Source organism: Notolabrus celidotus, chromosome 1 (genome assembly GCF_009762535.1).
Source record: "Notolabrus celidotus isolate fNotCel1 chromosome 1, fNotCel1.pri, whole genome shotgun sequence".
Taxonomy (NCBI): Eukaryota; Metazoa; Chordata; class Actinopteri; order Labriformes; family Labridae; genus Notolabrus; species Notolabrus celidotus.
The window spans coordinates 22845363-22860137 of NC_048272.1; the positions used below are offsets into that span (position 1 = coordinate 22845363).

The 14775-nt window shown below is 40.8% G+C and overlaps 2 protein-coding genes across 2 annotated transcripts in view; both read right to left on the reverse strand.

Annotated features, from left to right (window-relative positions):
• Nucleotides 1-62: 62 nt before the first annotated feature.
• LOC117820925 (complement C1q subcomponent subunit B-like) lies at nt 63-4868 on the reverse strand. The gene is made up of 5 exons (XM_034694873.1): nt 4717-4868; nt 3871-4036; nt 3321-3552; nt 3015-3132; nt 63-529 (listed from the first exon to the last, which is right to left on the reverse strand). Exons 1-5 carry the CDS (start codon nt 4717-4719, stop codon nt 323-325), a joined length of 726 nt encoding a protein of 241 aa, XP_034550764.1. The 5' UTR covers nt 4720-4868; the 3' UTR covers nt 63-322.
• Nucleotides 4869-8458: 3590 nt separating this feature from the next.
• LOC117817461 overlaps nt 8459-14775 on the reverse strand; it is a 13082-nt gene continuing 6765 nt past the window's right edge. The window contains exons 8-14 of the mRNA XM_034690188.1: nt 13281-13388; nt 12125-12240; nt 11911-11973; nt 11599-11752; nt 10341-10481; nt 8968-9094; nt 8459-8835 (exon numbers count right to left, since the gene is read on the reverse strand). Of these exons, the coding sequence (XP_034546079.1) occupies nt 8701-8835; nt 8968-9094; nt 10341-10481; nt 11599-11752; nt 11911-11973; nt 12125-12240; nt 13281-13388 (844 nt within the window). The 3' untranslated portion in view covers nt 8459-8700. The remainder of the gene's footprint in view (nt 8836-8967; nt 9095-10340; nt 10482-11598; nt 11753-11910; nt 11974-12124; nt 12241-13280; nt 13389-14775) is intronic.

Consider the following 14775-nt stretch of genomic DNA (forward strand, 5'->3'; position numbering starts at 1 on the left):
TAATTTTCTCAGGATGTGTTTCTCAAACAGCTAAGTGACACTCAGGAGACAGGAAACAGCACTTTGTTGTTAAATGAAAGTTTTACTTTGCATAAAAAGTGAAGGGTTTCAGTTTGACTTGCAGATAACACATTTTGTCTTTTAAAGGTCCAAAAACATGGTTTTCTCATTGTGATAATTTTTGTTATATTTGAATAACCAAAAACACCGGTGCTTCTATAAAATAGTTCCACTGATGTGCCAATTTCTATCAAATCAGGTGCCCTAAAGTCTTCGAAGAGTCTGTGATGTTTCAGAATGATTTTCTGGATGAGAAAGGACGTTAACCGGTTGGGGAGATGAGGAAGCCGGTGAAGGTGTGGCTGGTGCTCTCGCTCGGTGCAATGGAGTTGTATTTGGTGAGCTCCAGTGACACTGTCTCCCCGACATCCAGCTCCAGCATCGCCGACCCCGAGGTGACGAGGAAACCTTCAGACGAGTCACACAGCGTCATCTTAACGTCAGTGACCTTCATCAGCTTCATACACACCTGGATGTGATCAAATATAAACAACCAAGAGCAAGATTTTAACAGTTAACATTTAACATTTTAACATTAAATATTATGTCATATCTGTGTTTGAACAGGTTGTCCGGGTCTTAAGTATACTAAGCCACATAAGTTACAGCCTGTTTTAAGGTCTTGAGAAGTTAAGCCAATGTTCAAGTGCAAAAACCTGTGTCACAGACATGTATGCTGCAGTGAGGGCTTTTAAAACCAAGTTGCGCCTGTGGGAGACGCAGATGCTGCAAGAAAACTTGAGCCATTTTCCGTGCAGCCAAACTACCTTTGTGAACAACTGTTCTCTTTGATGAAGTTAAACAAAACATCTCACAGGAGTCGTCTTACTGATGAACACCTTCACAGCTCAGAGCCTGACCCCAAACATTGATGAACTTACATCCAAGATGAGATGCTGAGTATCTGGCTTAGACTAGTGTGCATCACAGAGCAGCAGACTGAGCTAAAATGTTTCCTTTTTGCACTTTTTCTTGCTACCACAGGGCATTTTTGGTTTTTCTTTGCAGAATTTTTTTTGCTAATGTTGTTGGCCTGTGGAAAAATATATTCATAAGAAATTAGTAAAGCTCATTCATTAGATAAGCTGCAGATTGAGCAATAAGAAATGAATTCAACATATTTTTCATTTTTTAAATGTTGATAGCAATAACTTAAGCTTTGCTAGTTCAATGTTCAATATGTGCAATAAGTTCATTTCAATAAGTTTTGCAATAAACATTAAACCAGTCCGGCCCTTGACTTGCACCGATTTTTTTATTTTGGCCCTCTGTGTATTTGAGTTTGACACCCCTGGTCTATGGTATGAGGCTGCTGGCTAAAGCTAACTACTTGAGAAATTCCAAAATTCTTTGTTCTCATCTCTCATTCAAACCAAGAAATATAACATACAAGGAACCAGGTTAGGAAAAAACCAAACTGTATAAATATGGACGTGATATCCGTGACGTCACCCATCTGTTCCTGAGCGCTATTTTGAAGCTAATGGACGGCGTCAGCCATATTGGAAATGCGGAACCTCCTAGCCAACAACTGTGTTCCCGACCGGCATTCGTCAGTCATGTCCTTATTTGGGCAAAAACTCATAATCTTAACATCTTCTGAACCGTCGCGTTAGAAAAAAATTCACCCACCGTACAGTGTGTGCCGATAGAGAAATTAACTACGAAGGGCCAAGCTGTTTTTTGAACCAGGCTGTAAACATGTTTATTAATGCTGCAAAGATCGTCTTTATCCCATTCATGTCTATGTGCTTTTCGGTGTTTCTGCAGCCAGCCTCAAGGGGATTCTTGATGATTTGCAGTTTCTAACACTTCCGCATGGGCTTCATAGTTTGAGACCGGAGGTTGCCGCTTGGAAGAAACACAGCCTCATTTCATATGTCAATCAATCAATCAATCAATCAATTGATCAATCAACCAATCAATTAGTCAACCAATCAAGCAATCAAGCAAACAAGTTACAGTGGCAAGGTCAAACTTCCTTTAAAAGGCAGAAACCTCCAGCAGGACCAGACTCATGTTAGACACACATCTGCTGAGACCGAGAACGTAAAGTGCAGTCTTTGTCTCTCCATTGTGGTTAGGGATGTTCACGTTTAGTCAATGAAACAATTCAAGTTTGTCACCAGAATTATCAGTTAATAATAGTTTTCTCATTGTTGGCCTGACATGCCACTAAACTGTACCGCAGGCATCCACCACTAGCCGGCACTGTAGCTCCATCATAAAGCTCTACTACCTGGATGTAAACAAGTACGGGTGACAGATGTCATCTGGTTGCACGGCATGGTTTGTCATGTTGATCTAGTAAATGGAGATAAAATTGTATGTAGGCTGAGTCTGGGTAAACTGACATATAACCACTCCACCAGAAACAGGAGGTACCAGCACTGGCATGACGACGTTAACCTGAATGCTGGTGGTGCTGGCTCTGCTAGTGGTTGCCAATTTGACATGTTTACCTGCAGACTTTGTAATATGTGTTTAGTCGTGTTCAATTGTGCACAATTGTTTTTTTTTAATGATAATATTTTTTGGGGCTTTTTGCTTTTATATTGGTGGACAGCTAAAGAGAGACAGGAAATGTGGGGATTAGAGAGCGGGGGAAGACATGCAGGAAATGGTCGACCCGCTGGAAATCAAACCGGCGACCCCTGCAATGAGGACTGTAGCCTCTGTACGTGGGCGCTTAGACAACTAGGCCACCAGCGCCCCAATTTTGGACAATTTTGACTGTTCTGAGTTTTTTCTCACAGATTAGTAAGCTAGTCTGAAGTCTGGAGTACTTAAAAAAGGTTCTTCGCTTTATCTACTTAGATTTTTGTACCAATGGTTAAATGACCAAATCTGACTCAGGCAAAATAAAGTGAATCAAACTTTGAGACTGAAAAGTGAGAGAAATCAGAAAGACAGAGACGGAAAGACAAACCAGTTTTATTACTCCTCATACTCACTCTGCTCTTTGCCGAAATGTGGTAACTGAAGAAGTAAATGCCTTTGATGGCACTGGTGTAGACCCCATTTGTGAGCATTTCTCCTTTAAACTGTTGGTCCAGGTCAGGCTGGATCTCCCTGTGGGACGTTTACACATTCGACATAAAACATGTCAGGTTTTATCCATTATTTCATGGTTGTTGTTCTTTCTACATCATTAAAACAAACATTTCAATCTTTTGAGATCACACATCAAACAGTTTTCCTTTTCCAGGTAACGTCTCATTTATTTATAATTATTATTTTTTCCACCAAACAGCACTGACTTGTTGAAGTCGAGAGTGGTGTCCATGTCTGCCAGCTCTGTGGTGACCCGTTTGTAGGAGAAGAAAGATTTCTGCATGCTGGAAGGGCTGAAGGGTCTCCCCTTCTCCCCTGGCAGGCCGGGATTACCAGGAGGTCCTGCAAGGCCTATGTCCCCCTTCAGCCCTGGCCGTCCAGGGGAGCCCCGCAGTCCTTGTAACCCCTTCTGGCCCCTGACAGGTTGACCTGCCTCACCTGCTCATACAGAGAGTCGACTACGTCACAGTGTTGTGTGGGCCGAGACTAAGTTGAAAAGTTGGTTTTATATCATAGCAGTGGATTCAAATTAGGCCATATAGAATATTTCGTAACAGGAGGAAATGTTAAAAAAAAGTCCCTCAAAGTTCTCGTACTGAATTTTGTAAGAAACATAAAAACTACAATAATTTCCAATCAAACAAAATAAACTACTCAAAGTAAAATAGCCATGAAATAGCTCCAACAATATTAAAAACATTGGAAAAATGTGACGCTAAAATGTGTTTGATGTCTTAACATCCAGGATGAACTCACCAGGGTCTCCTTTCTCTCCCTTTAGACCGTCTAACCCATTAGGGCCATGTGTGCCAGGTATCCCAGGAATCCCTGGAAACCCGCTGCTGCAGGACTGCGTGACGCCCAGGTCAATGTGGAGCAAGAGCAGGAACACTGCAGTACTGCAGCTCAGCCACCAGGGGGCCTGCGTCAACACACAGATACACATAAAATGGTTGTTGTGGCTTAGGAGGCATTTTATTGTTTTATCATCTGTGGACTTACCTTCAACTTAAAACAGAATCAATGCATGTTGGACCTTAATTATGACTACATATCAAACCAAACATCCAGTCTTACTCTTAAAATGTAATGTTTTTTACATTTCGGGGACTTTTTCTTTGCCTCAAGTAAATTTTTTTCCATAGCTGACTCAAAAGTCTTGAGTGTATTTGCTTATTTTGTATTTTATCACCAAGATACAACCAGTAACACCCACACAAAACACATTTTGGTGACACTGTGAGTATCTAATGACCAAAAAACAAATTTACTGAAGGAAACTAAGTGCTTTAACCTATGTCACACTTGTCATATGGAAGATTCAACAAACGGTCTTCACAAAAAGGTTATAGAAATGCAAAATTCTGACAATTTAACTTGATTTTGTGCATTTATATTTACATTTTAAACCCTTTAAGATCATACAGAGGACACCATGGCAAAGAGAACAGCTAAAAATCAAGATTTCAGGATACACCATGAAACCAACCAAACTTCTGTATCAGCAACCTTTCAGACAAACACATGATTTCTTTCTCTCTCTTAGTCCGTATAAATGTATGTTTTATTTTACCGTTCTTTAGTTTTACATAAAATCCTCACCATTTGCAGGTAATGCAGTCACGCGCGCTGTGGTGGAGCGGTAGGTTGATCCAGTGAGGAGCTGAGGAGCTGTTCTGTTCACGGTGGCAGCTGCAGCTCAGTCTGGAGAAAACAGGAAGTACAACTGTTCCACAGATTGTGATCTCTGTTCTGTTGGTGTTCATTAAAATCCCTTTAAGGACACTGACTGAAACAGCAGCTCAGATAACTCGCTTTGTAGCAGCAGTGTGATGAAGTTTTTCCTCCTTACTGACAGAAAATAAAACTATTTAATCTCAGATAAAAAACTCATATGGTAAAAACAAGATTTTACTCCAGAATTGATCTGCTTAATCTTACATGACTGTCCATTATGACACCAAGATTGGTAACTGTGGGTTTCACGTAAGGTTGCACGGAACCCAGGTCCATAACAGGGCCTTGACAGACTCCAGAGTGATAACCACTCATTGACGCATCACTGTAATTAAAATTGTGATATATTTCACTCTAAGCATTCAAAGTACCTTTATTTTGAAAACTGTCGGTGCATTTTCTTGTAATACTAACTTTAATTTAAGTGAACTGTCAGAGCCAGGACTTCTGTGCAGAAATGTGTGTATGCAGGCCTGCTCGTAGTACCTAGAGTCTCTTAAAATAGTATGGGAGGTAGAACCTTCAGTTATCAGTCCCCTCTCCTTTGGAATCATCTACTAGTCAGGGTCCTGGAGGCAGACACCCTCTCTACTTTTAAGAGTGGGCTTCAAACTTTCCTTTTTGATAAAGCTTATTGTTAGAGCTGGATCAGGCTTGGACCAGCTCTTAGTTATGCTGCTATAGGCTTAGACTGACACACTGGGATCCTGTCTTTCCCTCTCTCTCTTCTCTCTGCCTGTCTCTTACTTTAACTCTTCCTGTCCCATTAAAATAACTAACCATAGACCTTTCTGGAGTCCCTGAGCTCCCTTGTCTCTTAGGTTCCTCTGGATATCTGCTGCTGTGGACGTGCCAGACTCCAGCTGCTACAACTACTACTATCTGTCTCACCACTATCATCTCTCTCTCTCTTCATCTCCCTCTATTCCTCTCTCCAACACAGTCTCAGCAGATGCGTGTCTAACATGAGTCTGGTCCTGCTGGAGGTTTCTGCCTGTGTTTTGGATTCCACGTATCCTGGCGCTTCGGCCTCTGGTTTGATTCTCTCTTAACCTTGTTTGGTCTTTTGTCCTTTCTTGTTTTATTGTGTAGCTTAAATTAAAGCTCTAATCTCGATTCCTTTTCCCATAGTGATTTTATATTAAAATGATCTGACACAGCAGCTCTCCCTTTGGAGGAAGTGAAAGTTTCACAAGATGTGCAGAAAAACTCAACCTGAAGAAGATGTGATGATGAAGCGTTATTAAATGTTTATGACTGAAAAACATCTTGTCTTCAAATTAACATTTAGTTCTGGTTTTCTCTGAACTTCCTCTCTGCTGCAGGCTCCAAGCGGACTGGTTTCCTGGCATGCGGAGTCTGGACGTCAGTATCTGTTCCACAAAATATTTAATTCCCTCCACAGTATCAATCAAAAAAAGAGATGGTTATTTATTTTGAAGACTACATCCTGTAAAATATGCCAGTTTGTTGTTTTCTGTCTCTCAGATCCTCTTTTTGTTTCTTACATTTTGTCCTTTTAAAAGTCAGTGAATGTGTCTCTGACGGGACAACGCTTGATTAACACCACAACGTTTAAAAAAGTGTGTCAGTGTTTTTATTACACATCATTTTGCTCAAAGGACTAAAACTTTGGAAGGTCCTCTCATCATGTGAATAACTAGTTGCTCTTTCTTTAAAGAACAAGGACTTTGTTTGGCCCCATTAAATACTCTGAAGGATCTCTACAGAACCAGGTGGAGAGTAGGAATCTTTCATAGATTCCTACAACATCAAGAGAGGATCAGATCCAGTCCCATCTTACAGACAGGACTCAGTCTGATCTCATCTAATCCACCATGAGCAGAGCACTTTGCAGCATTTAGCAAGTTACAGTGGCAAGGACAAACTTCCTTTAACAGGCAGAAACCTCCAGCAGGACCAGACTCATGTTAGACACACATGTGCTGAGACTGTGTTGGAGAGAGGGATAGAGGGAGATGAAGAGAGAGAGAGAGAGAGAGAGAGAGAGAGAGAGAGAGAGAGAGAGAGAGAGAGAGAGAGAGAGATGATAGTGGTGAGACGGATAGTAGTAGTTGTAGCAGCCGGAGTCTGGCCCGTCCACAGCAGCAGAGATCCAGAGGAACCGACGAGACAAGGGAGCTCAGGGACTCCAGAAAGGTCTAAGAAAAGAAAAAAGAGAGGGAGACCAGAAGAAAGAAAAAGAGTAGAATAAATGGTGAGAGAATGACAGAAGGAAAGGACTGGATAAGTAAAGGAGACAAAGGATGAAGAAACATGGAAAGAAAGAAAGAAAGAAACTAAGAAGCAATAAAAAAGAGAAAGAAGTAAAGAAAGCAAGAAAAGAAAGAAAGACAGCAACAAAGAAAGAAAGAAAGAAAGAAAGAAAGAAAGAAAGAAACTACTCACTAAGAGGCAACTCTGGAAAGTTTTATATGTGGCAATCCTTTCTATCCTTCAAAACTCTGAAGTTTTTGCCTCCTGATTAACAACCCCCCACCCCCCCATGTCTGTCTGTTCATCTCCTTGTTACCTTGTTGTATTTATTTTTGTTTATTAATTAATTTTATTATGTTTAGTCTTATTGATACATTACCAATATAATTGTTATTAAAATTATTACTATATATTGATATTGTTTGGGAGATATGTCATGTCTTGTTTTCTTTTATCTTACTCTATGCTCACTGAAAAATTAAAAAAAAAGGAAATTATGGCTTGTTGTATTATTGTTTTTGTTCTTCAATACTTGGGATGCACAGTATTCCTGCAATAGTCACTCACTATACATCTCTTTTCTTTTGTGACTTCCGGTGATGTTCCGGTAAACTTACCATATTTCTCAATAAAAATATTTATAAAAAATAAAAAAAAGAAATAAACTAAGATGCAATAAAGAAGAAAATAGAGAAAGAAGTAAAGAAAGCAAGAAAGAAAAGAAAAGACAGAAAGTAAGGAAAATGGAAAGAAAGAAAGGAAAAACAAATAAATGAAAGAAAGAAAGAAAGAAAGAAAGAATGAATGACAGACCCAAAAAAGGAATCTACGGCAGAGATCCAGAGGAACCTACAAGACAAGGGAGCTCAGGGACTCCAGAAAGGTCTATAGTTAGTAACTTTAATGGGACAGGAAGAGTTAAAGTAAGAGACAGGCAGAGAGAAGAGAGAGGGAAAAACAGGATCCCAGTGTGTCAGTCTAAGCCTTTAGAAGCATAACTAAGAGCTGGTCCAAGCCTGATCCAACTATATATATAACTATAAGCTTTATCAAAAAGGAAAGTTTGAAGCCTACTCTTAAAAGTAGAGAGGTTGTCTGCCTCCCGGACACTGACTGGTAGATGATTCCGAAGGAGAGGGGACTGATAACTGAAGGTTCACCACGAGCAGGCTTGCATGTTTGGAGCGTAGTGTTCTAGAGGGGCGATAGGGCACTATGAGCTCTTTAAGATAGGAAGGTGTCTGACCATTAAGAGCTTTGTAGGTCAGAAGAAGGATGTTTGTAGAAAAACTTACACTGGAAACATTCCTCAACATAAACTTACTTCCACTCGTGATGTGTTTTTATCGTGTCTGTAGAGGAAGTTGAGCTTTTGAAAACAGCACTCTTGTTCAGTTTGATTCTGTTCATTTTATTGTGTCTTGTTCACTTCACAGAGACTTCACATACAGCTGAGAAGGTTAAATAAAGGACAATAAAGAGTGAAAATGAAAAGAAATCAAAAGTTTCTCTTTAAAGTTTTAAAAGAATTCTTCACAAAGGAAGGTAAGATATTCATGTTTTTATTTTTAGTCTTTGCTGGGAAGCTGTTTAACCAAAGTGACAGGAAAGGCTGTATTATGATATCCTGGATCAGTGCTGGTGCAGCAGGAACCCGGAGAAGATGCTGTAACCGGCTGGTTTTCCTCTCATCCCTCTGTTGTCTGTCGTCTCCAACCAAAGCTCCTGATCCTTCGACATGTAGACCGCCATGCTTCCTGAAGTCACCTGGAACCAGATTTGATAATGCCTCGTTTTACACAGTCATAATGAGTCCTGCTGATGTTTCTGTGGTGACTTTGATTTGATCTACATCCATAAACGGTTCAATAAATCCTGGGAGTTGTTGGATGTTCGTACCTGTCGCCTGCCGCGGCGATGATCCCAGAACACTGTCATCTCTACGCCATCCAGCTTCAGCACCACACCCAGTCGGTCGTCTAAAGAGGCGTGATACACAAAGTAGTACGTTCCCGGGACCCGACACCTGAGACAAAACAAACACATCGAGCTTCATCATACGAGATGTTTGTATCACAGCTTCTTTGTCTCTATTTCACTGTAAAAACTCCAAACCACGCACATGTTTTTATTAGGGATGCTCAATATTGGCTTTTCTGCCGATATCCGATATTACGATATTGTCCCACTCTTAATTTCCAATACCGATATCACCCGATACCGATATATTCAGGCTTTTTACACCAAAACTGTTTGGTAACGACATAACATATCTCCTATTGTGGAATTAACACATTATGCCTAATTGTATTGTTATGCCTCACTGGATGCATACATAAATGCAACATGGCTTTCCAAATGTACACACTGTTTGTGCAAAATAAGAGAACAACTTCAACTTAAGTTGTGGAAAAAAGTGCCAATATGGCACTGCCATATTTATTATTATTTTTTAGAGATTTTAGAGAGAAACATTTTGCCTCAAACAACACAACAATATCAAAACAAGGAAGATGCATATCTTCAGTCCAGATTAGTGAACAAACATAGACCTCTTTTATTCCAAGTTCAATGAATGAGTAAATGGCCATAACTTGGCAAATAATACAATCATTAATATATGAACTGGGCTCCTTCGCTCTGCTCTCTCAAAATAGTGCAAATAAAAACAAGAAAGATTCTTCTTGAGATGGGAGATCAAATTTGATGTATTAAAGGAAGACGCCTTGTTTCCTCCTCGCATAACCAACACTTTGCAATCATTGCAATTTACAAATTTACGATTCATAGGTGACATTTGGAAATAGTTCCAAACCACGGACATCTCATGCACCGGGTGAGAAAGCTTGTTAGCCACGGTTAGGAACCCACGAGTCTAGCATGTTGTCGTTGTTGTTGTTATACATCATCAAGCGCGTGCCTATAAGCGTCCCATGCTGCGTTCATGCAGGCTCTGAATTGTTAAAGCCTACTGAACAAACAGCGGTTATAAAAAACAGATACCGATAATTCCCGATATTACATTTTTAAGTCAATGTCGGCCGATAATATTGGAGGGCCGTTAGTATCGCCCAGATAGTTTTTATCTTAAAATGGCTCTTTAGACTTGATATGAGCTGGATTCACCTGATAAGGCTAAAAAATGTCATATTACAAGATATTTCAAGCTGAAAATAATACATAAATTGCTTGTGATGAGAAAAAAAATCTGCAACTGCGGTAAGAAACATTTCCGTGTCAAGTTTCTTGTAATAAGGGTGAAGTTTTCTCACCTGAATTTTCCCGTCTCTGTGTCGTAGTCATCGTTGATGTTGGTGATGACATTTAAGAACTTGATCACGCTGGATCTGTCTGGGACATTGTTGGTCGCTCTGGCCACACTGAAGCCGGCTTTCTCCTGGACTCCAACAGACCTACATCCACAAAGTACAGGTACAACCGTAAGTGAGGCTTAAATAAGGATCAACCTTTGGACACTCTGCGTGAAAGGCCTTTGGTTCAGCTAAACTGGAGGAGTTCATTCATGTTCATTCATACTCTTTGAAACTATTGAGATATTCTGGCCTCAGTAATCTCAAAGTGAATCCATTTGATTGCCTTTGAGATGTTGCTCTATGGGTGTTTCAGTTTGTAACATTGTAAAACATGTACGTAGTCTCAGTGACGTTTTGAAGCCCTGCAAAATCAAGGAATCCCCATTACAGCACATGCTGAAATGTCCATTTTTACATTGACACAGTGGGATCCTATCTTGCTCCCCCACCAAACAAACTTACTTTAACCCCCCCTTGTCCCATTAAAGTTATTAACCATAGATCTTTCTGGAGTCCCTGAGCTCCCTTGTCTCGTAGGATCCTCTGGATCTCTGCTGCTGTGGACGTGCCAGACTCCAGCTGCTACAACTACTACTATCCGTCTCACCACGATCATCTCTCTCTCTCTTCATCTCCCTCTATCCCTCTCTCCAAAACGGTCTCAGCAGATGTGTGTCTAACACGAGTCTGGTCCTGCTGGAGGTTTCTGCCTGTTAAAGGAAGTTTGTCCTTGCCACTGTAACTTGCTAAATGTTGCAAAGTGCTCTGCTCATGGTGGATTAAGATGAGGTCAGACTGAGTCCTGTCTGCAAAATGGGACTGGATCTGATCCGGTCTTGATATCTGGTCTTTGTCAATAATAGAACATAGAGTATTGTCTAGACCTGCTCTGTTTGGAAAGAGTCTGAGGATAACATTTGTCATGATTTGCCGCTATATGAATAAAGATTGATTGATTGAAACCTAATGATCCGATCCGTACAGGTCTTTTTAGTAATAAAGAAATTAGCTGTCATGAATGACACTATTTGTTTGTACCAGGCTGTAAACCTGTTCCTGGAGACAGCCTCAAGTGGACACTCATGGAGCTGCAGTTTATACTCCACGTCATATATTAGCACCCCTTGTTTCCGACTGGTTTAAAATATTATCAGTTTGTATCAAGTAGACTGTTGAGATGTTGGATTCAGAGGAATAAGTATAAAAGAAGAGTTACCCTGGTTCTCCTGGTTCACCTAGGGTTCCAGGTTTTCCTGGGATACCTGGCGTTCCCCCCTCGCCGCTCTGACCTCGTTTACCAGGATATCCCGTCAGCCCTGGCCCCCCCTTCTCTCCTTTCTGAGGGCCAAGGCCGCCCTGCCACGCCGCCCCTGTGACAAAAGATTTTACATTTATGCTTGTGTTCTTTGTGTGTGTGTGTGTGTGTGTGTATGTGTGTGTGTGTGTGTGTGTATGTGTGTGTGTGTGTGTGCGTGTTTGTGTGTGTGTGTATATGTGTGTGTGTGTGTGTGTGTGTGTGTGTGAGTACCTGGCTCTCCTCTCTGTCCTTTCTGCCCTTCTCGACCATCTCTCCCCGGCATCCCGGGTATACCTGAAGATTCAAAGATCAATAAACAAATAATACACACTCACACCTATACAAGATACACTCGCAAACACACACACACACACACACACACACACACACACACACACACACACACACACACACACACACACACACACACACATCATGCACACACCTGGCAGTCCTGGCATCCCTGTGGCCGAGCAGGTCTCATCTGCAGCCAGCAGGGGTGCGGCCAATGAGAGCAGGGTAGTGATGAGGAGGACACGATGATGGAGCATGATGGATGACCTGCCAAGGAGATGAGGAGACAAGGAGGTAAGAAAGGGAAGGAAAGAAAGAGGAAATAAGAGGGAAGGCAACAAGGACATGAAAACCCAGGAGATAAGGAATGAGGAGAGGAGACAAGAGGGCAAGGAAATGAAGGATGGAAAGGGAAAATAAGAGAGAAGGCAACAAGGAGATGAGAACCCGGGAGATAAGGAATGAGGAGAGAAGACAAAAGGGAAAGAAAATGAAGGAAGGAAAGGGAAAATAAGAGGGAAGGCAACAATGAGATAAGAACCCAGGAGATTAGGAATGAGGAAAGGAGACAAGAGGGTGAGAAAAAGAAGGAAAGGAAGTGGAAATGAAAAGGAAGGCAAGAAAGAGATAAGACCCCAGGAGATAAAGATTGTGGAAAGGAGACAAGAGGGTGAGACAAGGAAGGAAGGAAAGTGGAAATAAGAGGAAAGACAACAAAGAGATGAGAACCCAGGAAAAAAGGAATGAGGAGAGGAGACAAGGAACGATAGAAGATAGTCTTGGAAGTACAATTAGTGGAGGATAATTAAGGGGGAGGAGGAAGAGGAAAGATCGGTTGAGAAGAAAGGACATAGGGAGAGAGAGAGAAGGAAAGGACACATAGGACGAGGAAAGGAAAGAAGGAACATTGAAAGTAGAAAGAGCAGCGAAGGGAGGATGGAGGAAAGGAGGCAAGAGGTGCAGGTAGTGGTTCAAGGAGAGGTAGGAAAGAAAAGATAAGAGGAAAGACAAGGTTATAAGGAAACAAGGGAAGGAGAGGAGTTGAAGAGGCAGAAGATGGAATATCGGAAAGGAAAGGAAGGATAGGAGAGAAAAAGAGTAGACAAAGGAACCATCGTTGAGAAGGAAAACAGGGAAAAGAGGACAAACAGGTCTCCTTTAGAAACTCAAATCCCCCTCAGCTCCTCTGAACAACTGAATCATCACGTTTGATTACAACAATCAACAAATAGCAGATCGTCTCTAAAGAATAACTTCTGTTCAGCACATCATAACAGATATTAATGAAATTAAAATATAAAACTCACTTGAGAAAACCGGCAAAGGATCTCAAACCGTCCTCAGCAGACTGAGGAGAAGCTGAGAGACGAGCAGCAGCCAGGAGACAAAAAAATGAGTCAGTAACTTCTACGTAGGGTCAGATTTTTTCAGAGCCTGATGTGTGTAGTGCTGCAAATCTGAGAGAGAGAGAGAGAGAGAGAGAGAGAGAGAGAGAGAGAGAGAGAGAGAGAGAGAGAGAGAGAGAGAGAGACAGAGAGAGAGAGAGAGAGAGAGAGAGAGAGAGAGACAGAGAGAGAGAGAGAGAGAGAGAGAGAGGAATCATCCACCAGTCAGGGTCCGGGAGGCAGACACCCTCTCTACTTTTAAGAGTAGGCTTCAAACTTTCCTTTTTGATAAAGCTTATTGTTAGAGCTGGATCAGGCTTGGACCAGCACTTAGTTATTCTGCTATAGGATTAGACTGACATACTGGGATCCTGTCTTTCCCTCTCTCTCTTCTCTCTGCCTGTCTTTTACTTTAACTCTTCCTGTCCCATTAAAGTTACTAACCATAGACCTTTCTGGAGTCCCTGAGCTCCCTTGTCTCGTAACTTCCTCTGGATCTCTGCCGTAGATTCCTTATTTTGGGTCTGTCATTCTTTCTTTCTTTCTTTCTTTCTTTCTTTCTTTCTTTCTTTCTTTCTTTCTTTCTTTCTTTCTTTTCTTTCTTTCTTTATTTATTTATTTATTTCATTCTTTCATCCTTTCTTTCTTTTCTCCTTCCTTTTCTGTTCTTCTTCCTTTCATTCCCTTTTCCTTTCATTCTTTCTTTTTTTCATTCTTTCTTTCTTTCTTTCTTTTCTTTCTTTCTTTCTTTCTTTCTTTTTTTCATTCTTTCTTCCTTTCTTTGTTTTATCCTTCCTTTCTGTTCTTCTTCCTTTCATTCCCTTTTCCTTTCATTCATTCTTTCTTTCTTTCTTTCTTTCTTTCTTTCTTTCTTTCTTTCTTTCTTTCTTTCTTTCTTTCTTTCTTTCTTTCTTTCTTCATCCTTTTCTTATCCAGTCCTTTCCCTCAGTCATTCCTCAGTCTTTTCCTGATAAATAAAATTGATTGATTGACAGTGGCAATGTAAAAATGTGCACTGTGTGCTCTGACTACTTCAACTTTTGACTCATAAAAGGAGTCGTTCTTCCAATCTTACCAAAACAAAACACGGATAGGTTTCAAAATACAAAAAAAGAGGAAAGAGTTCAACTGTAAAATGTGCCAAAGTTGCAAAGGTTTAGAGAAAAGAAGAAGTACAAAAAACACGTTTCGCTTCTGTAGCCTCTGAGTCACACGAGGACTTTTTTTATGTAATCAAGTTAATGAACTGGTTTGTTTTTCAGAAGCATTAAGGATGACCGTAATGTTTATAATAGAATATAATTTACATTCAGCCCTCAACAGATGTCCATTAAAGTGTCTCCTGCTGAAGAACTGATCTGATACCTGAGATCAGGTAATACATGTGTGGAAATGATCAATCAATCTTTATTTATAA

Excerpts from the sequence above, each read along its gene's own strand:
- LOC117820925 (XM_034694873.1), bottom strand. Across the intron at positions 3,133-3,320 it reads ACCACTCTCGACTTCAACAA|GGAGATCCAGCCTGACCTGG; the intron begins GTCAGTGCTGTT and ends AACGTCCCACAG. Across the intron at positions 530-3,014 it reads ACATTTCGGCAAAGAGCAGA|GTGTGTATGAAGCTGATGAA; the intron begins GTGAGTATGAGG and ends GATCACATCCAG.